The sequence below is a fragment of the Calonectris borealis genome, chromosome 26, assembly GCF_964195595.1.
Source record: "Calonectris borealis chromosome 26, bCalBor7.hap1.2, whole genome shotgun sequence".
Taxonomy (NCBI): Eukaryota; Metazoa; Chordata; class Aves; order Procellariiformes; family Procellariidae; genus Calonectris; species Calonectris borealis.
The window spans coordinates 2,523,571-2,545,771 of NC_134337.1; the positions used below are offsets into that span (position 1 = coordinate 2,523,571).

Below are 22,201 nucleotides of genomic sequence, written 5' to 3' on the forward strand. Positions count from 1 at the left end.
CCCCCACCCTGAGCGTCCCCAGGCTGGGGCCGAGCAGCCTGGCGAAGCCGCCCGAGCCGGGGCACTGAGCGCCGGGGGACATTGCAACAGCTTAAACCAAAAATACCGATGCAAGAGGCGGCCGGGCGCACTCTGGGGGGGGGGGGGCAGCCCTTGGGGTGGGGGGAGCACCGTGGGGGTCTGGGGGCCGCAGCTCTCCCTGCGTGTTTTCTCTTCCAGTCCGAGTACCACTACGAGTACACGGCGTGCGACAGCACAGGCTCGCGGTGGAGGGTGGCCGTGCCACACACGCCGGGACTCTGCACCGGCCTGCCGGACCCTGTCAAGGGCACCGAGTGCTGTAAGGTTGGGGGGACGGGGGGGACGGGGCGGATGTGGGGGGGTCCTGGGGCGTGGGAAGGGCAGGGAAACGAGGGCGAGGGGAGGGAGAGGAGCAGCGAGAAGCAGCGCGGCTTTTCATCAGCTCCGTCGCAGCGCGATGCCTTCAAAGGCGGCGACGGGACCTGTCTGCTCGGCAGCAATAAGCGCTCGTTAGCACTGTCAGCTCGTCACGGGGAGAGCCGGGATGCGATGAGGGGGATGGAAACCTGCCCCCCCCACACCAAGCCTTGGGGGGTGCCATGGCTCTGCGGCGCGCTTCAGCAGGGGGTCGCATCCTGCCCGGTGCTCGCTGCTTTTTAAAGAGCTGGCGGTCAGGCAGGGAAGTGCCACGGAGTTGCCGAAAATCATAAATCGGGGGGGGGGGGGAGGGGTTGCCTTGCTGCCGTGGGGGATCCCAGACCCGGCCAGGCGCCGCTGCTAGTGAGGAGCGCTCCGAAAAGCGGAGCTGAGGATGATGAGGCCGAAGCAGCGCCGGGGGGAGCAGGGGGCGACCACCCTGACCTCCATCGTTGCACGTGGGCAGCTTTTTCCTGCAAGGCGGGCGAGTTCCTGGACATGAAGGCGCAGGCGTGCAAGCCCTGCGCGGAGGGCACCTACTCGCTGGGCACCGGCGTCCGCTTCGACGAGTGGGACGAGGTGCCCCACGGCTTCGCCAACGTCGCCACCAACCTGGAGGTCGACGACGGTTTCGGTGACACGGTGGAGAACTGCACCGCGTGAGTCGTTGTGCCGCCACCGGCACGGTTCTTCCCGTTAACGGGAAGGTGGGGGCTGGAGCCCGGCTGCTCCTCCCTAGGAGGGTGCTCAGGGACTCAGCCACCCTGGCGCAGCGGGGATGGGCACAGTGCACGGTGCAGCAGCCAGCAGGATGGGTGCTGCGACACCTCTGTCCATAAATAGCACCCCATTTCCCCGACACCCCGACCCCCACGCTCCTTCCGTCACCCTTCCCTGGGAGGCGATGCAGGCAGGGTGCTGTGGGGGACACCCCGGCCACAGCAAGGGGACACCCCGGCAGCATCATCCCCACCTTTGGTGGCAGGACCCCAACCCCACGGGACGCCCACACCAGCCCTCCTCAGAGAGGGAGCACCCATGGGAGTCCCCCCATCTTTACGGCATGAGCCGCTGCCTTTATTTTCCACCGCGGCCCTTTAATCAGCGCCAGCAGCCGCCGAACCCTCCCGCCAGCCGGTTGCACCGGCAGCCGCCGAACCCTCCCGCCACCCGGTTGCACCGGCAGCCGCCGAACCCTCCCGCCAGCCGGTTGCACCGGCAGCCGCCGAACCCTCCCGCCAGCCGGTTGCACCGGCAGCCGCCGAGCTGCCCCGTGCTGCAGCATTTATGCAACTTGCAAATGTAACCTACTTCCAGCAGCACTTTAATTATTCAGCCGCTGTCTCCGGCGCGGCAGGATCCCCCTCTCCTCCTCCTCGCAGCCCACCCGCCTCTCGCCGGCGCGGTGGGGACGGGCTGGGGGGGGGGGGGGGAAGGCGCCCCAGGGATAAGGGTCTGGCCACCGCACAGTGACCTGTCCCCTGGGCTGTCCCCAGCGCCCACCTCTCCATCCTCAGTCCCCAGGGTTCCCCATGCTGTCCCCAAGCCTGGGCTGTCCCCAAGCCTCCTCCCTGCTCCACCCACCTGGGGACCGTCACAACCATCCCCGTGGTCCCCATCCCGGCTGCCACGGGGGTCGGACCGGTGACGGAGCCCACGGTCTGTGCCACCCGCCCCAGGTCGACGTGGGTGCCGCTGGGGGACTACGTGGCCTCCAACACGGACGAGTGCACGGCCACCCTGATGTATGCCGTCAATCTCAAGCAGTCAGGCACCGTCTCCTTCGAGTACATCTACCCCGACAGCAGCATCGTCTTCGAGTTCTTTGTAGGTGTCGGGGACCGGAGGGGTGCAGGGCTGGAGGGTGGGGGTCCCTGGGGACGTGGGGGGGTTCCCGTCCTCATGCCAGCTCCGCAGGTGCAGAACGACCAGTGCCAGCCCACGGTGGAGGAGTCGCGCTGGATGCGGACGACGGAGAAGGGCTGGGAGTTTCACAGCGTGAGTGGGGGGGGGGCGGGAGGTGACACGGGAGGGTCCCTCAGGACATCCCCCGGGGTCCCTTGTCCCTCCCCTGGGAAGAAGAAGCTTTATGAGGAGGCGGAGGGGGTGGTGGGTGATGGCAGACAGGGGTTAGCGCCTCAACCCCCCCACCCATGGGTGCCAACCCCCTCCCCAGCCGTGGGATCACCCAACCCCCCCCCCCCAACACCCCCCCACCCCTTTTCCAGGTGGAGCTGAGCCGCGGCAACAACGTGCTGTACTGGCGGACCACGGCTTTCTCCGTCTGGTCCAAGGTCCCCAAGCCGGTGCTGGTGAGGAACATCGGCATCACAGGTAGGTGGGTGCAGACTGGGGGGGGTCTCACCCCCCCCCCCCAATGGCTCCTGCACCCTGAGCACCCTCCTGCTGCCAGGGGTGGCTTATACCTCCGAGTGCTTCCCCTGCAAACCCGGCACCTACGCCCCCGCCGCCGGCTCCTCCGCCTGCCAGCTCTGCCCCGCCGACACCTTCTCCAGCAAAGGAGCCACCGCCTGCCAGCCCTGCGAGCCCGCCACCTACGCCGGTGAGAGGCGGCAGCGGGGTCCCCTCGTCCCCTCACCCAGAGGTGGCAGCAGGGTCCCCTCGTCCCCCCTTGCCCTGCGGGGATGCCCCTGGGGAAGGGAGAGGTGATGTGAGGGACAGGGAGGACCTGCTATCCCTTGGTGGGGTGGGGACGTGGGCATGGGGCGGGCAGGGCATCCCGTGGGGACGGTGGTAAGGTCCCCTCGCCGGGCTGGCTCAGCCGCCGTCTCCCCCGCGGTCAGCAGAGCCCGGCTCGGCGTCCTGCAAAGCGCGGCCGCCCTGCACCGACAAGGATTACTTCTACACCCACACCGCCTGCGACGCCCGCGGGGAGGTAGGGCCGGGGGGGGGGGTTATATCAGGGGGCTGGTACCCTGCCTGTGTCCCCCCCCTGCCCAGCTCAGCCCCCCGCTCCCGCCCGGGCAGACCCAGCTGATGTTCAAGTGGGCAGAGCCGAAAATCTGCAGCGAGGAGCTTCCCCAGGCGGCCAAGCTGCCCCCGTCCGGCGTGAAAACCAAGTGCCCCCCCTGCAACCCCGGCTTCGCCAAAAGCAACGGCAGCGCCTGCCAGCCCTGTCCCTACGGCTCCTACTCCAACGGCTCCGGTAAGGACGTCCCCGGCATTGTCCCCAAGGGGTGACCGGGGCACCCGGAGTTGCCGGGGGGGGAAGTGGGTGCCACCCCGGTGCAGGGTTGTCCCCCTCTGTCCCCAGGCTGCCTCAGCTGCCCGGCGGGCACCGAGCCGGCGCTGGGGTTGGAGTACAAGTGGTGGAATGTGTTGCCCCCCAACATGGAGACCACCGTCCTCAGCGGCATCAACTTCGAGTACAAGGGAATGGCAGGTAGCGCCGGGACGCTGTCCCCTCGCCGTCCCCTCCTGCGGGGGCAGCCGGGGACCCCGCTGAGCCATCACCGTGTCCTTGCAGGCTGGGAGGTGGCCGGGGACTACATCTACACGGCGGCGGGAGCCTCCGATAATGACTTCATGATCCTCACGCTGGTGGTCCCTGGCTTCAGGTGAGGTGGGAACCAGCGCCGGGGTGTCCCCAAAGAGCGGGGAGGGGACAGCGCCATGGGGCAGAGCCTGGCAGTGTCCTCACACCGTCCCCACGCTGTCCCCAGCCCTCCGAGCCCGGTGCTGGAGGATGCGGAGAGCAAGGAGGTGGCCAGGATCACCTTCGTCTTTGAGACGGTCTGCAGCGTCAGCTGCGAGCTCTACTTCATGGTGGTGAGTGGGGGGGACACGGCGGGGATTTGGAGGGGGGAAACACCAGGTTGGTGGGGGACACATCCAGTTTGGGGGGGTCCCAGCATCCCCGTGTCCCCACAGGGCGTCAACTCCCGCACTAACACCCCGGTGGAGACGTGGACGGGCCCCAAGGGGAAGCAGTCCTACACCTACGTCGTGGAGAAAAATGCCACCATGAGCTTCACCTGGGCTTTCCAGCGCACCCCCTACCACGAGGCGGTGAGGGACGGGGGGGGGGACCCCTCCCTAGGGGGGCTGCAGGTGCCGGGGGGCGCGGGTGGGCGATGGTGACGGGTGCTCTCGGTGCCAGGGCCGGCGGTACACCAGCGACGTGGCCAAGCTCTACTCCATCAACGTCACCAACGTGCTGGGAGGGGTGGCATCCTTCTGCCGGCGCTGCGCCCCTGAGCCGGCCGGATCCTGTGCCCCGTGTCCCCCCGGGAACGCCGTGGACCGTGGCTCAGGCACCTGCCAGCCCTGCCCACCCGGCACCTATCTGCGGGGTCACCCCTCCGATGGGACCCCCGCCTGCCACCCCTGCGGCCCCGGCACCCGCAGCAACCAGGTACCCGTCCCTGCGTGTCCTCCGGGGGTGGGGGTCCATGGGGTGGTGGGGTGATGTCCCCACGGGCGATGCCAGCCACCCCCGGCCATCCCAAATGGGTGATGCTGTGGGCCCTAGAGGGGTGACACCGGCCCCCCACCCAAGATGTCCCAGATGGGTGGCACCAGCCAGCTCCAGGAGGGTGACACCAGCTCCCCCTCCATCACGGGTGGGTGACACCAGTCCCTCTGGTTGTCCCGGGTGGGTGGCACCGTCTGGATGGGTGATGCCAATCCCCAGCTGTCCCCAGGGAGGTGACACGTGCCCCTCTGGCCATCCTGGGTGGGTGACAGTGTCTGACCCTAGATGGGTGATGCCAGCCCCCCAGCCATCCCCAGCGAGGTGACACCAGCCCCCCGGCCATCCCAGGTGGGTGACACTGTCTGGATGGGTGATGCCAATCCCCAGCTGTCCCCAGGGAGGTGACACCAGCCCCCCGGCCATCCCAGGTGGGTGACAGAGTAGGTGACAGTATCTGACCCCGGATGGGTGACACCACCCCCGGCTGCCCCTGACGGGCGATGCCAGCCCTCCGCTGTCCCCAAGGGGATGACCCCAGCTGTCCCTGATGGGTGACACTACCTGTCCCCAGCGGGGTGACCCCAGCCCCCGGCCGTCCCTGACTGTCACCTCCTGCCACCCCAGCTCCGCTCCCTCTGCTACAACAACTGCAGCTTCTCCCTGGCGCTGCCGGGCCGCATCCTGCACTACGACTTCTCGGCGCTGGCCGCCGGCACGGCCTTCACCAGCGGCCCCAGTTTCACCGCCAAGGGCCTCAAGTACTTCCACCACTTCAACATCAGCCTCTGCGGCAACCAGGTGAGGCCGGGGCGGCAGGCAGCGCTGCCCGCCGCGCAGGCAGCACCCGCAGCGCTGCCCACCTGCCTGCTGGCACGGGGTTAGGGTCTTCCCCGGGCCGTGGGAACAGGCGGGGATGGGTGCATGGGGTGAGGGAAGCGCGTGTATGCGTGCATATAGAGCGTAAACACACGTGTGCGTGCGTATGTTGTGCAAAGACGCGGGTAGGCGCGCATATGTAGGGCAAACACACACGTGCAGTCATGCAAACACACACGCAGTCATGCAAACACACACGTGCAGTCAGGCAAACACACGTGCAGTCATGCAAACACACACACGCAGTCATGCAAACACACACGCAGTCATGCAAACACACACCTGCAGTCATGCAAACACAGGCAGCCGTGCAAACGCATGCATGAGTTGTGCACACACAGGTGTACATGCAGTCATAGGTGCACACGTAGAATCATAGAACGGTTTGGGTGGGAAGGGACCATTAAAGCTCATCCAGTCCAACCCCCCTGCCGTGGGCAGGGACATCTTCAACCAGATCAGGGTGCTCAGACCCCGTCCAACCTGACCTGGAACGTTCCCAGGGATGGGGCATCCACCACCTCTCTGGGCAACCTGCGCCAGGCTCTCACCATCTCAGTGTAAAAAAAGTCTTCCTTGTATCTACTCTAAATCTCCCCTCTTTGAAGTAAACCATCCCCCCTTGTCCTGTCGCAACAGGCCCTGCTAAAAACTCTGTCCCCATCTTTCTTGTAAGCCCCCCTTAAGTTCTGAAAGGCCACAGTAAGGTCTCCCCGGAGCCTTCTCTTCTCCAGGCTGAACAACCCCAACTCTCTCAGCCTTTCCTCACAGCAGAGCTGTTCCACCCCCAGATCATTTTGGTGGCCTCCTCTGGACCCGCTCCAACAGGTCCATGTCTGTCCTGTGCTGAGGACCCCCGAGCTGGACGCAGCTCTGCAGGGGGGTCTCACCGGAGCAGAGCAGAGGGGCAGAATCCCCTCCCTCGACCTGCTGGCCACGCGGCTTTTGGTGCAGCTCGGGATACAGTTGGCTTTCTGGGCTTCACCCACCAGCACTCCCAAGTCCTTCTCGCAGGGCTGCTCTCCATCCCTTCATCCCCCAGCCTGTGTTGATACCGTGGTTGCCCCGACCCAGGTGCAGGACCTTGCACTTGGCCTTGTTGAACCTCATGAGGTTCACGTGGGCCCACTCCTCGAGCTTGTCCGGGTCCCTCTGGACGGCATCCCGTCCCTCAGGCGTGTCGACCACACCACTCAGCTTGGTGTCATCTGCCAACCTGCTGAGGGTGCACTCGATCCCACTGTCTATGTCACTGATGAAGATATTAAACAGTACCAGTCCCAGTACGGACCCCTGTGGGACACCACTCATCACCGATCTCCATCTGGACATTGACCCGTTGACCATTACCCTCTGGGTGCGTCCATCCAACCAATTCCTCACCCACGGGACAGTCCACCCATCAAATCCATACCTCTCCAGTTTGGAGAGAAGGATGTTGTGGGGGACTGTGTCAAAGGCCTTACAGAGGTCCAGACAGACGACATCTGTAGCCCTTCCCGTGTCCGCTGATGTAGTCACTCCATCATAGAAGGCCACTAGGTTGGTCAGGCAGGACTTGCCCTTGGTGAAGCCGTGCTGGCTGTCTCGAATCACCTCCCTGTCCTCCATGTGCCTTAGCACAGCTTCCAGAAGGATCTGCTCCATGACCTCCCCAGGCACAGAGGTGAGACCGACTGGCCTGCAGTTCCCCGGGTCTTCCTTTTTTCCCTTTTTAAGAATGGGGGTTATGTTTCCCCTTTTCCAGTCAGCGGGAACTTCACCGGCCTGCCACGACTTCTCAAATATGATGGAGAGTGGCTTAGCAACTTCATCCGCCAGTTCCTTCAGGAACCGATCTCATCGGGTCCCATGGACGTGTGCACCTTCAGGTTCCTTAGATGGTCTCGAACCTGATCTTCTCCCACAGTGGGCGGCTCTTCATTCTCCCAGTCCCTGCCTTTGCCTTCTGCGGCTTGGGTGGTGAGGCTCGAGCACTGCCAGTGGAGACTGACATAAAAAAGTCGTTGAGTACCTCAGCCTTCTCCATATCCCAGGTAACCAGGTCTCCCGTTTCATTCTGGAGAGGGCCCACATTTTCCCTAGTCTTCCTTTTATCCCCGACGAACCTATAGAAGCTTTTCTTGTTGCCCTTGACGTCCCTGGCCAGATTTAATTCCATCATCAGGGCTTTAGCTTTCCTAACCTGATCCCTGGCTGCTCGGACAATTTCTCTGTATTCCTCCCAGGCTACCTGTCCTTGCTGCCACCTCTGTAGGCTTCCTTCTTGTGTTTGAGTGTGTCCAGGAGCTCCTTGTTCACCCGTGCAGGCCTCTTGGCGTTTCTGCCTGACTTCTTTGTTGGGATGCATCGCTCCTCAGCTTGGAGGAGGTGATCCCTGAATATTAACCAACTTTCCTGGGCCCCTCTTCCCTCCGGGCTTTATCCCACGGCACTCTACCAAGCAGATCCCTGAAGAGGCCAAAGTCTGCTCTCCTGAAGTCCAGGGTAGGGAGCTTGCTGCGCGCCCTCCTCAGTGCCCTAAGGATCTTGAACTCCACCATTTCGTGGTCACTGCAGCCAAAGCTGCCCTTGACCTTCACATTCCCCACCAGCCCCTCCTTGTTGGTGAGAACAAGGTCCAGCATAGCACCTCTCCTCCTTGGCTCCTCTACCACTTGGAGAAGGAAATTATCATCGACGCATTCCAGGAATCTCCCGGATTGCTTATGCCCTGCCATGTTGTCCCTCCAACAGGTATCGGAAGTCCCCCATGAGGACCAGGGCTTGTGAACGTGAGGCTGCTCCTATCTGTCTGTAGAGGGCCTCATCGGCTCGGTCTTCCTGGTTGGGTGGCCTGTGGCAGACCCCCACCGTAATGTCACCTGTCCCTGCCCTCCCTTTAATCCTGACCATAAGCTCTCGGTCGGCTCCTCAGCCATCCCCAGGCGGAGCTCCACGCTCTTCAGGCGCTCTCCTGCTGACCTGTGACCCTTCTCCAGGCTCTGGGCATCTGGCCTTGGCATCAAACTGGTAGGAGTGGGATGGATTGAGGTTCCCCTCCCCTGGCAACTTCAGTTTAAAGCCCTCTTCACCAGCGTGGCAAGCCGACGCCCGAAGATGCTCTTCCCCTTCTCTGACAGATGGACCCCATCAGCCCCCAGTAGACCAGGTTTTTCAAAGCCACTCCCATGGTCTAAGTAGCCATTCGTTGACTCGCCAGATTCGAGTGGCCCTTTCAAACCCCTCCCTTTGACCGGGAGGACCGATGAAAAAACCGACCCAGAGCCGCTCACCGCCGCTCCCAGGGCTCTGTAATCCTTCTCGGTACCCCTCGGGCTGCTCCGGCTGTATCACTGGTGCCCACGCGAAACAGCAGCAGCGGATAACAGTCCGTGGACCGTGCGAGGGTGGGGGTCTCGGTGACGTCCCTGATCCGAGCCCCCGGTAAGCAGCAACACCTCTCTAGAGAGCGTCTCCGGTCGGCAGACGGGTGCCTCCGTACCTCTCGGAAGAGTCGCCCGCTACTCTCCCCCGTCGCCTTTTCTTCGTCGCGGGGGCCGGGCGACCTCACCCAGCCCCAGCGTCTCTCCGGCCGTGGGGGGTCTTTCCCCAGGTTCCGCCAGGGCATCTCGGGTGGCGGGGGAAGCCTCTTCCTCCTCTTCCTCCTCTTCCTCCTCTTCCTCCTCTTCCTCCTCTTCCTCCTCTTCCTCCTGCTGGCCCTTGCCCTCCCGAGCTTCCACCCTGCATTACCGGCCCCCTCCCCGCTGCGTGTGCCCGGGGTGGGGGGGTTTGGGCTGCTTGGCCCTGGCCCCGCCGCAGGCTGCGCTGGGAACCGGCTGCCCGGCTCCTTCTCCCATGTTCCGCGGCCTTCTCCTCCCCCCGCCCGCCCCTGCCCCTGGAGCGGCCTGGGCACCTCCCGCAGCCCCAGGCCCGCACCGCGGCCTCTGCCTTCAGCGGCTCCGGCTGCGGGGAGGCACCGGCCACCGCCGGGGCGGGGACGGCCGCAGCCCGGCCTTTGCTCTCGGGCGATGGCCGCCGTTCTGCCCGCGGTGGTCGCCGAGCGGTGCCCGGTCGCGCCGGGTCCCCCCGTGGGTCGCCCCTCCAGCGGGGGCGGGGCGGGGGGCGGGGCCGGTACTGCTGACCCCGCCCCCACCCCTCGGTCACCGCCCTCGCGAGAGCTGCCGGGGGGGGTGTCCCTGCGCCCCCCCCCCCCCCGGGGGTCCCCGGCTCAGGAACCGCCCCCCCGGTGCGTGCACGGAGTGTGCGAACACGCGTGAGACGGCAGGCGGTCACGCAAACGCTCCTGCGCACCTGCACACGCGTGCGAACAGCGGCACGCTCGCGCTGACGTGCAAACATGCACACTCATGTGAACACATATGCACGCCTGCAGTCATGCAAACTCATGCATGGAGTTGTGCAAACACAGGTGGACATGCAGTCATACATGCACACATGCACAGCCATGCAAAGACACATGAACACGTGCACAGAGTCGTGCACACACACGTGCACAGTCATGCACACTCATGTAAACACATATGCAAACACATGCAGTCATGCAAGTGTGTGCACGTAATCATGCATACACATGCAGTCATGCCAAGTCATGCATGGAGTTGTGCAAACACAGGTGTACATGCAGTCATACATGCACACATGCACAGCCATGCAAACCCACATGAACACTCTTGCAAACGCTCATGCACGCCTGCATACTCATGCAAACACCTGCACACTCGTGCAGACATGCAAACACGCACACTCACGCACACTCATGTAAACACAGATGCGCACCTGCAGTCATGCAAACACATGCACATACTCACGCAAACACATGCCAGCTTGCAAACGCATGCAGTTGTGCAAACATTGGTGTACATGCAGTCATACGTGCACACATGCACGTGGTCATGCAAACACATGCACAGTCATGCAAACACATATACACATGTGCACAGCAGAGAGTCATGCAGACTTGCACGCTCATGCAAGCGCCTGCACACTTGTGCAAACACACATGCAGACGTGCACAAACACGCGCACTGGCACACCCACGCGCACACACGTATGCGCACCTGCAGTCCTGCAAACACACGCGCGCGCGCGCGCAGGGTCACGCACGCACAGGTGCGCGCGCTAACGTGCGCCCTCGCTTGCAGACACGCGCGCACGCATGCACGCACGCGGGTGCCATCGCCGCCCGGCGTCACCCCCCTCTTCCTCGCCGCCAGGGCAGGAAGATGGCCTCCTGCACGGACAACGTGACGGACGCGCGGCTGCCGGTGGGCGAGGGGGACCCTGCCCGCGTGGTGACGTCCTACGTCTGCCAGTCCATCCTGGTGCCCCCCGACGTCGTGGGCTACAAGACGGCCGTGTCCTCGCAGCCCGTCAGCCTGGCCGACCGCGTTGTGGGTGAGCCGGGACTCGGGGTGCTCCGGCGTCCCCTTTCTCCCCCCAACCCGGAGCAAACCCCCGTGAGCTTCATCCTCGCCATCCCCTCCCGTGGGACCCCGGTGCCGCTGGGACACCCTGGTGTCACCGGGACACCCTGCTCTCGCCGCAGGCGTCACCGCCGGCTCCACGCTGGACGGCATCACCTCCCCCCCGGAGCACTTCCCCCCCGGTCACCCCGACCTGCCCGACATCGTCTTCTTCTACAGGTGAGGGTGGGTGACCGGGGAGGGGGGACACATAGGGACCCCCCTCCCGCTGTGCCCCCCCTCCGCTGAGCCCCCCGCGTCCCCCTCGGCAGGTCCAACGCCGTGACGCAGCCCTGCAGCGGGGGCCGGGCCACCGCCATCCGCCTGCGCTGTGACCCGCTGCGCCCGGGCGCCGGCACCCTGACCGTGCCCAGGTAGGTGGGGACGGTGCTGGGGACAGGGGTGGCTTTTGGGGGGGGGGGAGCATCCTCACACCCCACCCCCCCCCAGGATGGCACCCCCATCTCCTGGGCGTGGGGTGCATCCCTGGGGTGCTTTGCTTTGGGGATCCCACCGTCCCCGCGCCGTGTCCCCCACCCTAGGTGTCACCATCAGCCGGGCCCCCCACTTTTTTTTTTCTCCGCCCCCCCCCCCCCCCCAGCAAATGCCCCGAGGGCACCTGCGACGGCTGCACCTTCCACTTCCTCTGGGTGACGGGCGAGGGTTGTCCCCGCTGCTCCGCCGGCCACTATCGCCCCATCGTCGGCGCCTGCCTCGGCGGCATCCAGGTACGACCGTGACACCAGGCGGGACGCCACGGGGATGGGCTCTGCGGGGGTCAAACCCCCACGCGCTGAACCCCCTCTATTTGCCCCCCCCCCCCCCAGAGAACCACCTACGTCTGGCGGGAGCCCCGGCTGTGCCGCGGCGGGCAGAGCTTGCCGGCGCAGAAGGTGAGGGGCTGCAGGAGCGTGGATTTTTGGCTGAAGGTGGGGATCTCTGCCGGCACCTGCGCCGCCGTCCTGCTCGCCGCCCTCGCCGCCTACTTCTGGAAGAAGAACCAGAAGTGAGTGATGCCACCAGGATTTTGGGAGCGGGGGGGGGACGGGACACAGTCATCGCCACGGGGAGGGGGGGGTTGATGCCACCGCTCCGTGTCCCCAGGCTGGAGTATAAATACTCCAAGCTGGTGATGAACGCGGCGGCCAAGGAGAGCGAGCTGCCGGCGCCGGATAGCTGTGCCATCATGGAGGGGGAGGACGCCGAGGACGACCTGGTCTTCGCCAGCAAGAAATCGCTTTTCGGCAAAATCAAGTCCCTCACGTCCAAGGTAAGGGGGGGGGGGGGGCGGGGCACAACCCCGGAGCAGACACCGGAGAAGCCACAGCGGTGGTGCGGTTTGCGACGGCTCCGTGCCTCAGTTTCCCCACCCCAAGGGGGGGTGGGGAGGTCGGGGAGGGCTCACTGACGCCGAGGCTCGCCGCAGAGGACGTCGGACGGTTTCGACTCCGTCCCGCTGAAGACGTCGTCCGGCAGCACCGCCGAGGAGCTGTGACGGGGCGGGGGGGGCCACCCGCGCCCACCCCCCCACCCCCCCAACGTGGCCTTAGGGACCCGCTTCGGACCGGAGCTTCGTTACGGCTTTTGTACGTGTCCCCCCCCCCACCCCATGTCCCCTCCCCCAGCCAAGCGCCGAAAAATGCCAAATACAGGTGTGGGGTTTGTACAACGGCTCTGTGTCCCCCCCGCGCCCCCCCGGCCGGGCACCCAGACACCGGCACACGGGGGGGTGAGCGTGGGCACCCAAAATGGGGGGGGGGGAGCGGGTGAAGTGGGTGCAGAGGCGTAGCACACGCGTGTGCGCACGTACGCAGGGTGCTCGTGCACAGGGTGGGGTTGCACACCTGGGGGGGTGGCGTGGGGATGGGCGTGCACACGCGTGTGCATGCACACGGGTGGGTGGGGTGGGTGTGCACACGCGTGTGCGAGCTCCGGCTGCGGCACGGCTGCTGTCACAGCTCGGGGTGTCGAGGCGAGTGCCCGGTGGCCTGTGGCTGTGCCGTGCCAGGCCACACCGTGCCGTGCCAGGCCATGCCGTACCGTGCCGTGCCATGCTGCCCCATGCCATGCTGGGCCAGGCCATGCCGTGCTGTGCCATGCCGTGCTGTGCCAGGCTATGTTATGGTGTGCCGTGCCATGCCAGGCCATGCCGTACTGTGCAGTCCATGCCATGCCAGGCCATGCCAGGCTATGCCGTGCTGCGCTTACTTGGCCGCCGGCACAAATGGACCAATTTGGGTGATTCTGCCCCAAAGCGGGTGCCCGGTGCCGGGAGCTCCCGGCACATTTCCCACCGCCACCGCATCAGACGGGTCAGTGCGTCCCCCCCAGCGTGGGGCATCCCGGGGGTCCCCCGTGGCCTCACTCCCGAAGCCCCTCGTTCCTGCAGACCCTGGGGTCCCCCGGCACGCGGGGGTGGGGGCTGGTGCCAGCCCCCTCCGGCCCCCCCAGGACCCCCTGGCCCTTTTTGCATGGATCTCCGCATTTCCTAGGCGGTGCCGGGGGATCCGCATGTCGTGGCAGCGCAATAAAGACGGGTCTTTCTGACCCCCGCCTGGCCCCGCCGTGTCGGGGGGACGAGGACGGGGTCCCCATAGGGGTGGGGGCACCCAGGCCCCCTCCAGGAGCCCCCCAGGGACAGGATGGTGGGGTCCAGCTCCCAGTTCGGGGATGGCGGGGGGCTGCTTCTGTGGTGGGGGGGGTCACCCCGACCAGGCCTTCCCCGGGGGGCATGTCCTGGGATGTGTCCCCCGATGGGGGCTGGCGCCCGGAGCTGGGGGTGCTGCACTGCTGCTGGCGGAGGGAATGTTGGGGTGCCATGGGGTGTTGTGGGGTGCCATGGGGAGCCGGGGGGGTGCCATGGCGGTGCCGTGGGGTGCCATGGGGTGTTGTGAGGAGCCGTGGTGATGCCATGGGGTGCTGTGGGGTGCCATGGAGAGCCATGGTGGTGCCATGGGATGCCATGGGGCGCCATGGGGTGTTGTGGGGTGCCATGGGGAGCTGGGGGGGTGCCATGGTGGTGCTGTGGGGTGCCATGGGGTGTTGTGGGGTGCCATGGGGAGCTGGGGGGGTGCCATGGTGGTGCTGTGGGGTGCCATGGGGTGTTCTGAGGAGCCATGGTGATGCCATGGGGTGCTGTGGGGTGCCATGGAGAGCCATGGTGGTGCCATGGGATGCCATGGGGCGCCATGGGGTGTTGTGGGGTGCCATGGGGTGTCATGGAGTGCCATGGTGATGCCATGGGGTGCTGTGGGGTGCCATAGAGAGCCATGGTGGTGCCATGGGATGCCATGGGGCGCCATGGGGTGTTGTGGGGTGCCATGGGGTGTCATGGAGTGCCATGGTGGTGCCATGGGGTGCCATGGGGTGCCATGGGGTGTTGTGAGGAGCCGTGGTGGTGCCGTGGGGTGCCGTGGGGTGCTGTAGCGGGGCGCGGGGGGACACTTGGGGACACTCAGGGACTCCTGGGGATGCTGGCGGGTGCGGGGGGGCCCGGGGATGGGGGTACCCAGGGGCCACCAGAATACCCGGGGGTGGCTGAGGGTAGCCGGGGAGACAGAGGGACACCCAAGCAGACACCCAGAGCCCCCGGGGACTCCCGGGGGTCCGGGGGATGCTCGGACCCCCCCGAGCCGCCCCCGCCCCCCCCCCGCAGTACCCCCGTACCGCTGCGCCGCCGCCACTCCACCAGGGGGCGCTGCTCCCCGCGGCGCGCCCAGCCCCCCACAGCGCCGCCTGGCGGCCGGCGGCGGCGCTGCCTGCGCAGGCTGGCTCTCTGCGCAGGCGCCGCCCCGCGCATGCGCGCCGGGGAGCGGCCGCCGCCGGGGCTGACAGGAGCCGCCGCCGCCGCCGCCATCATGGTGCTGGACCTGGACCTGTTCCGCGCCGACAAGGGCGGCGACCCCGCCATGGTGCGGGACATGCAGCGCAAACGCTTCAAGGACCCGGCGCTGGTGGACGCGCTGGTGCGGGCCGACGGCGCCTGGCGGAGGTGTACGTGGGGCGGAGGGCCGGGCCGGGCCGGGGGCTGGCACCCCCCGGGCTGGGGAGGGGGCTGAGAGGACCTGAGGGGGCCTGGCGCTCCCCGGGGCTGGGGGACCCCCAGGAGGGCCCTGTCATCCCCCCAGGGGGGACCCTCTGTCCCAGGCTGGGCATGTCCCTTCGTACACACCCCCGGGATGGGGGACCCCTCCCAGCCCCCCCAGTCTGGCGCCTGTCCCCAGGTGATGCCCCTCATCTCCCCTCCCCAGCGATGGGGGATCCCTCAGGGGTCCCTCTCTTCCGCCCCCCCGCCCCGGGCTAGAAGCCTGTTCCCAGATTGATCCCCAAACCCCCTCACCAAGACGGGGTGACCTTTAGGGGATCCCTCCCCCACCCTCCCCAGCCCCGGGGGATCTCCTCGGTGGATCTTTCCCCTCCGGGACTGGGGGATCCTGTCGGTGGATCCCTGTGGGGGCCAGGAGCCTGTCCGTGGGTGGATCCCCCTTACCTCCTTCCCTAGGGCTGGAGAGAGGATCTCCCGGTGGATCCCCCCCCTTTCCCCCTCCCTAGGCCAGGGGCAGGTCCCCGGTGCCAGTCCCCCTTAGCCTGGCCTGCACGTGGATCCCCACTGGTGATCCAGCCCCACCGGTGATCCGCAGGGATCCGCTCCCTGCGCTGCTGCCCGAGCCGCACTGCTGCAGGATCCAGCCAGGCAGGGTGGGGGTTCCTGCACGGGGGGGTAAACGCGTGCCCGGTCGGTTCAAGGGTGCAGGAGCAGGGGCGGCTGCAGGGGCGGCTGCCCCCGTCACCCCCGGCCCGGGCAGGAGGTCGGGCAGCGGGAGCTGCTGTCGAGCCCCGTTTTTGGGTGCCTAGGCACGGAGGAGGGTGTGGTGGGAGGCGAGGAGGGGTGGGTGCTCCAGAAACCCGCAGTTCTCAGGGCATCCCGGTCCCCCTCGCCGCCGCCGCGGGATGAAAGAGGCTGCTTTAAACACGCTTTTAATCATGTTGCCTTGATGTGAATGAGCCCGGCCCTGCTTAATCACGCCCGGCGCGTCCCCTGGCTCCGGCTGTGCCGTCATCACTGCCTTAATTTTATCCGAGGGCCTTTCATCCCGCAGGACCAGCCAGCTTTCCAGGCCGGCAGTGGGGGCTGTGCCCCAGCCCCGTTCCCGTGGGGCTGCGGCCCATCCCGGCGGCGGCGGGTGCTGTGGAGGGGTGCGCTGGCGCGTAACCGCGAGGCGCAGGGCTGGCAGGACGCACTGGCGAGCAGCCGGCTGATGCAATCCAGTGTCTGCCGGTGCCGCGGTGCCATGGGGTCCACCGGAGGCTGCCAGGGTCCTGTTTGCCTGGCTCTTAACCCCGTGTGTTTCCTGACTCTGGATCACCCCCCCTCACCCCCGTGGGTCCAATCCTGCCTGCAGGTGGGGATGTCACCCTCTTGGGGTGACACGTCCCTGGCGTTGGTGCGTCTCTGATTTGGGCTGCCCTGCCAGGAGGGGCCGGCTGTGTCCTGGGCTCTGTCCTTCCCAGCCCTGGTGTCACCAAGGGGGACCTCCCCAGCCCCCTCATCGAGCAGCTCGAATCTCATCGCTGTGGCCCCGGAGCCCTGGATCCCCCCAGCCCAGCGTGGGGGTCCTGGTGGGGCTGTGGCTCATCTCGGTGGTCCGGTGCAGCGTCACTTGGGGTGTTTTCAAATGACACCCCTGCGTGGGAGCCCTCCGCTCCCCACATCTCTGCCCCACATCGCGGCCAGCCCCACGCCGTGCTCTCACACGGTCAAACCCTCCCCTGTCTTTCCGAAACGCCGGGGGCCGGTGGCAACGGGCATCCCTGGAGCTGCCGTCCCCTCTCCTGCTCCAGCCTGAGGCTTCGGGATCCTGAGGGATCCCAGCCCCGCTCCCACTCGTGTGGCTGGCTGACGGCTCCCTCCCCTCTCCTTTCTAGGCAGGTTTCATGCCGATAACTTGAACAAGCTGAAGAACTTGTGCAGCAAAACGATCGGAGACAAGATGAAGGTGAGGCAGGAAGGCAAACGGTCCTGGCAGCGATTCACTGGGTGGCATCTCCCCCAGGTCTCTGCTCTCCAGGCCTCTCCCTCGCATCGTTGAGGAATATTTTTATCCTGGAGCTTTACTCTCTAACCCTGCTGGAGTTTCTTTTTCCTCCCACTGCAGAAAAAAGAGCCAGTGGGGACGGACGAGTCTGTACCGGAGAGCGCGCAGAACCTCGATGAGCTCACGGCCGACGTCCTGGGGGTGAGTCTGACCCCGTCTCCCCGCACTGTGCTGCTGGCCCACCCAGTTTGTCCAGAGCTTCGCCTGTAATTGCCCGAGTTGATGGTGTGAGGTGCCCAAAACCCCAGCACCAAACGAGGGGGGACTGCCTGAACCCCCTGCCAGGAGGATCCTTATTTCCCCCCGTCCCGCACAGCAACAACCAGCTCTTGCGCGGTGTCCTTCATCTAAAGACCGTTTTGGCCTCGGTCCCTGGCAGCTCCCGGCCTGCTCACCAGCACAGGGCTCGTCCTTGGGGGATTTGAGCAGCCTCAGTCATTACGTGTCCTCTGCAAGTCCCTTCCTCCCTGCCCCGTTCCCCTTCCCAGTTCGTTAACTGCGATGTTTAATGAGCGTGGCGCTGGCGGGCTTTTGCTGCCATGGGAGCTGACTGCTCCCCCTGGTCCCTGCCGGGCGCTGTGTGACGCCGCAGCTCGCTCAGGCGCTTTCAGAGCCTTGACTTATGTCGCTCCTTTGTCCCCTCGGGCTGTGGTTTGATGTGTTCAGTCCACGGTTTCGCTCCAGAAGCTGTGTTGGTCGGGGGGGTCCGTGATTAACCGTGCTCGGCTGCCAGCCCCCTCTCCCCGGCAGTTTCTTCCCTTCCCCACCTCACCCGGCTGCCTGCGCAGGCTCTGCAGGTATCCCAGATCAAGAAAGTCCGTCTCCTCATCGACGAAGCCATCCTCAAGTGCGACGCCGAGCGCGTGAGGCTGGAGGCAGAACGTTTTGAAAGCCTCCGGGAGATCGGGAACCTCCTCCACCCCTCGGTGCCCATCAGCAACGATGAGGTAGGGACAAGAGCGCGCTCGGGGCCGGCCGCGCCGGTTCATCAAAGCCAGACAACTGCCGGCAAGCGGGGGGCTCGCTGCGGGGAGGTCTCCCCCAGCCCGAGATCAGCAGGCGGGTGGATGAAATCTGCATGACAAGACAGCGTTTCCTGCCGGGAGCAGACAAAGACCAGCTCAGACAACGCTGGACACGGCCATTGTTGGGGGAATACATGGGAAACTCGCTTCCAGCCGGGGGGCTGGGATCTCCCTCCGCTGCCTTCATTCATCCGGCAGGAATATTTTGCTGGGGGAACACAATTGGGGCCGGGCCGGCTGCCAAGTGGCCGCATAATGAGTGACCGGCCGGGATGAGGAGTGGGGTTCCAGGCTCTGTAGTGTGGGATCCCAAACTGGGCCCAGCGCAAGACGGAGACTGGTGTCGCTGCAGCCCCGGGAGCCGAGGTGATGGGCTCTCTCGCCTCTTCTCTGCGTCTTTGTGCAGGACGTGGACAACAAGGTGGAGCGGGTCTGGGGCGACTGCAGCTGCAGGAAGAAGTATTCCCATGTGGACCTGGTGGTGATGGTGGATGGTTACGAGGGAGAGAAGGGGGCCGTCGTCGCGGGCAGCCGGGGCTACTTCCTTAAGGTGAGAGCCCAGACCCCCGCGGGGGCACGGAAACGATCGGAGGCAGAGGGAGAGCTGAGGGAAATGAGGGGGGACGGGGGTCCTGGCTTCTCCTCCCCTGGAGCAACGGGAGCCTCTGCGGCAGTGTGAGCTCCCACTGAGCCGGCTCATTGCGTGGGACGGACGCCGGCCTCGGTGGTGCTGCCGCCGTGGCCTGGGCACCCTCCAGATCCACCCCGGCACCCCTGCCGCAGCCGGAGGGTGATGCTGAGCCCGGCAGTCAGAGCAGCCTGGAGCTGGCGTGGGCTCCGTGTGCTCCCGGACCCGCTGAGCGAGAAGGGATGGCACAGTGGGGTGTGTGTGACAGGCGGTGGCTTCCCTTGTCCCCCAGGGTCCCCTGGTGTTCCTGGAGCAGGCCTTGATCCAGTACGCCCTGCAGAGCCTCCGCGCCAAGGGCTACACTCCCGTCTACACCCCCTTCTTCATGCGGAAGGAGGTGATGCAGGAGGTGGCCCAGCTCAGCCAGTTCGACGAGGAGCTCTACAAGGTGAGCGGGCTCGACGCCCGCCGGGTCTCGCGTCTCGCCGCCTGGCACCCACCGTCCCCTCCGGGTGCCAGCTTCCCGACCGAGCCACCGCCGCGCGGCTTCTCCCTCGGGGAGGGAGCCGGCCGAGATCCCCTCTGCCCCGGCAAGGCCGCGGCGGCAGCTCCCTTCCGCTCCCGATCTCCGGGGTCCATCTTCACAGCCTCGGTCCACGCTGAGGCGGTTGTCGTGGCAGTGCGGTGACGGGGAGGTGGCTCGTCCCCAGCTTCGCTGGCGGGAGGCCATCGGCGCCTTTGAAAGAGGCCAAACAAGCAGCAAACGGCAGCTGCTCCCCTTCCCGAGCCGTCCTGTCCCCGCTCTGAGCGCCGGCGCCGGAAAGCCTCGCTGCCTGTCCGTGTGCAGGCAGGGAGAGCGGCTGCCTGCGCCTCTGCCAGGGAGCGTCTGTCCCCGGAGGTGCAGGAGCAGCTGGGGAAGGGGGACGGTGACTCTTGTCCCCTCCTCCAGGTGATCGGCAAAGGCAGCGAGAAGGCCGACGACAGCTCCATCGACGAGAAGTACCTGATCGCCACCTCGGAGCAGCCCATCGCCGCCCTGCACCGGGACGAGTGGCTGAAGCCGGAGGATCTGCCCATCAAGTACGCGGGGCTGTCGACCTGCTTCCGTCAGGAGGTGGGCTCGCACGGCCGCGACACCCGCGGCATCTTCCGCGTCCACCAGTTCGAGAAGGTGAGAGGAGCGGGGCGGCGTTCCCGCCCGGGAATTTGGGACCGCATCCGGGGTCGGTGCCAACGCGGGGTTCCGTTCTTTTTGCAGATCGAGCAGTTCGTCTACGCCTCGCCCCACGAGAACAAGTCGTGGGAGATGTTCGAGGAGATGATGGCCACGGCGGAGGATTTCTACCAGTCCCTGGGCATTCCCTACCACATCGTCAACATCGTCTCGGGTAGGGGCGGGGGCTTCCTCACCGTATGGCACCTTTCTGTGCCGCGGTGGCCCAGGAGGACACCAGCCACCTCTGCCAGCGCCTCCGGTGTCACCGTGGCCCTGACCCGCTTCCCGGCTCGGCTTTCTTTGTCCCCGGCTCGCCTTCCCGCTGCGTCTGTCCCCAGACCTGGCACGGGAGGGAGGTGCCTGAGCCCCGGGCGTGGAGGAAGGAGACGTTTCCTTTTCCGCAGAGATCCTCTGCCTTGCTCTGGGTCCACCGGGACGGGGTGTGGGCACCGCGCTGCGCCAGGACTGTCCCCGCTGTCCCTTCCCGAGGGACAGTTTGAGCATCCCAGCTCCTCCTGGGAACACTCCCAGGAAAATCATCCCGTTCAAACGCTCCTTCCCAGCCTCAGCGGAGGAACCCCCCGTCCCTCCTGGAGTCACCTCGGAGGCTTCACGCCTTTAGCCCGTGCTGCTGTCCCCCGGGATGGGCGCGCGTGGAGGGGGGGGAGCGGGACCCCCCCCTTGCTCAGCGCTGCCCCCCTGTCTCCCAGGCTCCCTCAACCACGCTGCCAGTAAGAAGCTGGACCTGGAGGCCTGGTTCCCCGGTTCCGGCGCTTTCCGCGAGCTCGTGTCCTGCTCCAACTGCACCGACTACCAGGCGCGTCGCCTGCGCATCCGCTACGGGCAGACCAAGAAGATGGCGGACAAGGTGAGGCCGAGCCGCTGGGCTGGGGGTGGTGGTGGGGTGGGGGGGGGGTTCCTGCACGTCCCCTCCTCGCCTTCCCCGTGTCACCCACCCCCCCCTCGCCGCGTCCCCGCCGCAGGTGGAGTTCGTGCACATGCTCAACGCCACGATGTGTGCCACCACCCGCACCATCTGCGCCATCCTGGAGAACTACCAGACGGAGGAGGGCGTCCGCGTCCCGGAGAAGCTCCGAGACTTCATGCCCCCAGGTAACGCCCCAGCACCCTCCCTTCCCCACCCAGCCTGGGTGCCGGGGAGGGGGGGACCCCCCACATCTCCCTCCCTCCGGGCTGGGGGGCAGTGGGGGTGGCAGAGCCATGGACGGGGGGGGTGTGTGATACGTGGTGCCCGCTCTCCCCCCTGCCCAGACCTGCGGGAGCTGATCCGGTTCGTGAAGCCGGCCCCCATCGAGCAGGAGCTCTCCAGGAAGCAGAAGAAGCAGCAGGAGGGGGGCAAGAAGAAGCCGGGGGGGGGAAACGAGCGGGTGCTGGAGGAGCAGATGCAGAACATGGGCGTCAACAGCGCCCCAGTCCTGCCCCCCCCAGGGACCTTCGGGGCCTCCTGAGTCATCCTGCCCTCATCACCGGCTGGGGCTGCGCCCATCACCTTCGCTTCGGGGCCCGTCTGGGGCAGGGAGCTGCCGGTCACCGCCTGCCCCCCCCGGCCGCGGCACGGAGCACCGCGCTCCCACGGGATGAAGGACTGACGCTATCGGGGCTCCGGCCCCCCCATTTCCCCACCCCGAGCGGTGCTGGGGACCCCCGGGGCCCTTCCCGGGGATGGAAAATGTCCTCTCGCTCGATCCAATAAAGCCAAGAACTGCTGAGCGGCGTGTCCCTGGGGGGGTAGGAGGGAAGGGGGGGGGCTCCAGCCCGGCGGGGGGGCAGCTCTGGCTGCTTTTCCCCCCTCTTCCCCCCCCCCGGGGGCCCCCGCCGGCCCCGCACAATGGCCCAGACAAAGGCCGCGCTCGCCGGAGCCCATTTGTAATGCAAAGAGGGGCCGGGGGCCCCCCGTGCCTCGGCCCCAGCTGCCAGCCCGGACCCCCCCGAGGTGGGTACACAGAACGGCGTGGGGGGGGCCTGCATGCCTCAGTTTCCCCAAGGGACGGGGGGGTCCGGC

General features: G+C 66.4%; 2 protein-coding genes across 2 annotated transcripts; both read left to right on the forward strand.

Moving 5' to 3' along the window:
- Nucleotides 1–184: 184 nt before the first annotated feature.
- On the forward strand, nt 185–12,881 carry ELAPOR1 (endosome-lysosome associated apoptosis and autophagy regulator 1). Its single transcript, XM_075173998.1, has 21 exons — nt 185–340; nt 905–1,097; nt 2,118–2,265; nt 2,356–2,436; nt 2,667–2,772; nt 2,852–3,001; nt 3,246–3,334; nt 3,427–3,604; nt 3,713–3,841; nt 3,926–4,016; nt 4,122–4,227; nt 4,330–4,467; nt 4,559–4,813; nt 5,498–5,671; nt 10,966–11,146; nt 11,298–11,394; nt 11,487–11,588; nt 11,816–11,942; nt 12,042–12,220; nt 12,319–12,484; nt 12,641–12,881. Exons 2-21 carry the CDS (start codon nt 937–939, stop codon nt 12,707–12,709), a joined length of 2,727 nt encoding a protein of 908 aa, XP_075030099.1. The 5' UTR covers nt 185–340; nt 905–936; the 3' UTR covers nt 12,710–12,881.
- Nucleotides 12,882–15,019: 2,138 nt separating this feature from the next.
- Nucleotides 15,020–21,906, forward strand: SARS1 (seryl-tRNA synthetase 1). The gene is made up of 11 exons (XM_075174509.1): nt 15,020–15,207; nt 17,140–17,210; nt 17,370–17,450; nt 18,098–18,256; nt 18,741–18,884; nt 19,255–19,410; nt 19,912–20,133; nt 20,221–20,350; nt 20,889–21,046; nt 21,162–21,291; nt 21,451–21,906. Exons 1-11 carry the CDS (start codon nt 15,072–15,074, stop codon nt 21,645–21,647), a joined length of 1,584 nt encoding a protein of 527 aa, XP_075030610.1. The 5' UTR covers nt 15,020–15,071; the 3' UTR covers nt 21,648–21,906.
- The last annotated feature ends 295 nt before the right edge of the window (nt 21,907–22,201 follow it).

What these genes read in the sequence shown, in the direction of transcription:
- ELAPOR1 (XM_075173998.1), top strand. Translation starts at nt 937, where the DNA reads ATGAAGGCGCAGGCGTGCAAGCCCTGCGCGGAGGGCACCTACTCGCTG. An exon ending in ACGGTGGAGAACTGCACCGC is followed by an intron (nt 1,098 to 2,117) that starts GTGAGTCGTTGT and finishes CACCCGCCCCAG; the next exon opens with GTCGACGTGGGTGCCGCTGG. An exon ending in AGGGCTGGGAGTTTCACAGC is followed by an intron (nt 2,437 to 2,666) that starts GTGAGTGGGGGG and finishes CCCCTTTTCCAG; the next exon opens with GTGGAGCTGAGCCGCGGCAA.
- SARS1 (XM_075174509.1), top strand. Translation starts at nt 15,072, where the DNA reads ATGGTGCTGGACCTGGACCTGTTCCGCGCCGACAAGGGCGGCGACCCC. An exon ending in GCCGGGGCTACTTCCTTAAG is followed by an intron (nt 18,885 to 19,254) that starts GTGAGAGCCCAG and finishes CTTGTCCCCCAG; the next exon opens with GGTCCCCTGGTGTTCCTGGA. An exon ending in TCGACGAGGAGCTCTACAAG is followed by an intron (nt 19,411 to 19,911) that starts GTGAGCGGGCTC and finishes CCCCTCCTCCAG; the next exon opens with GTGATCGGCAAAGGCAGCGA.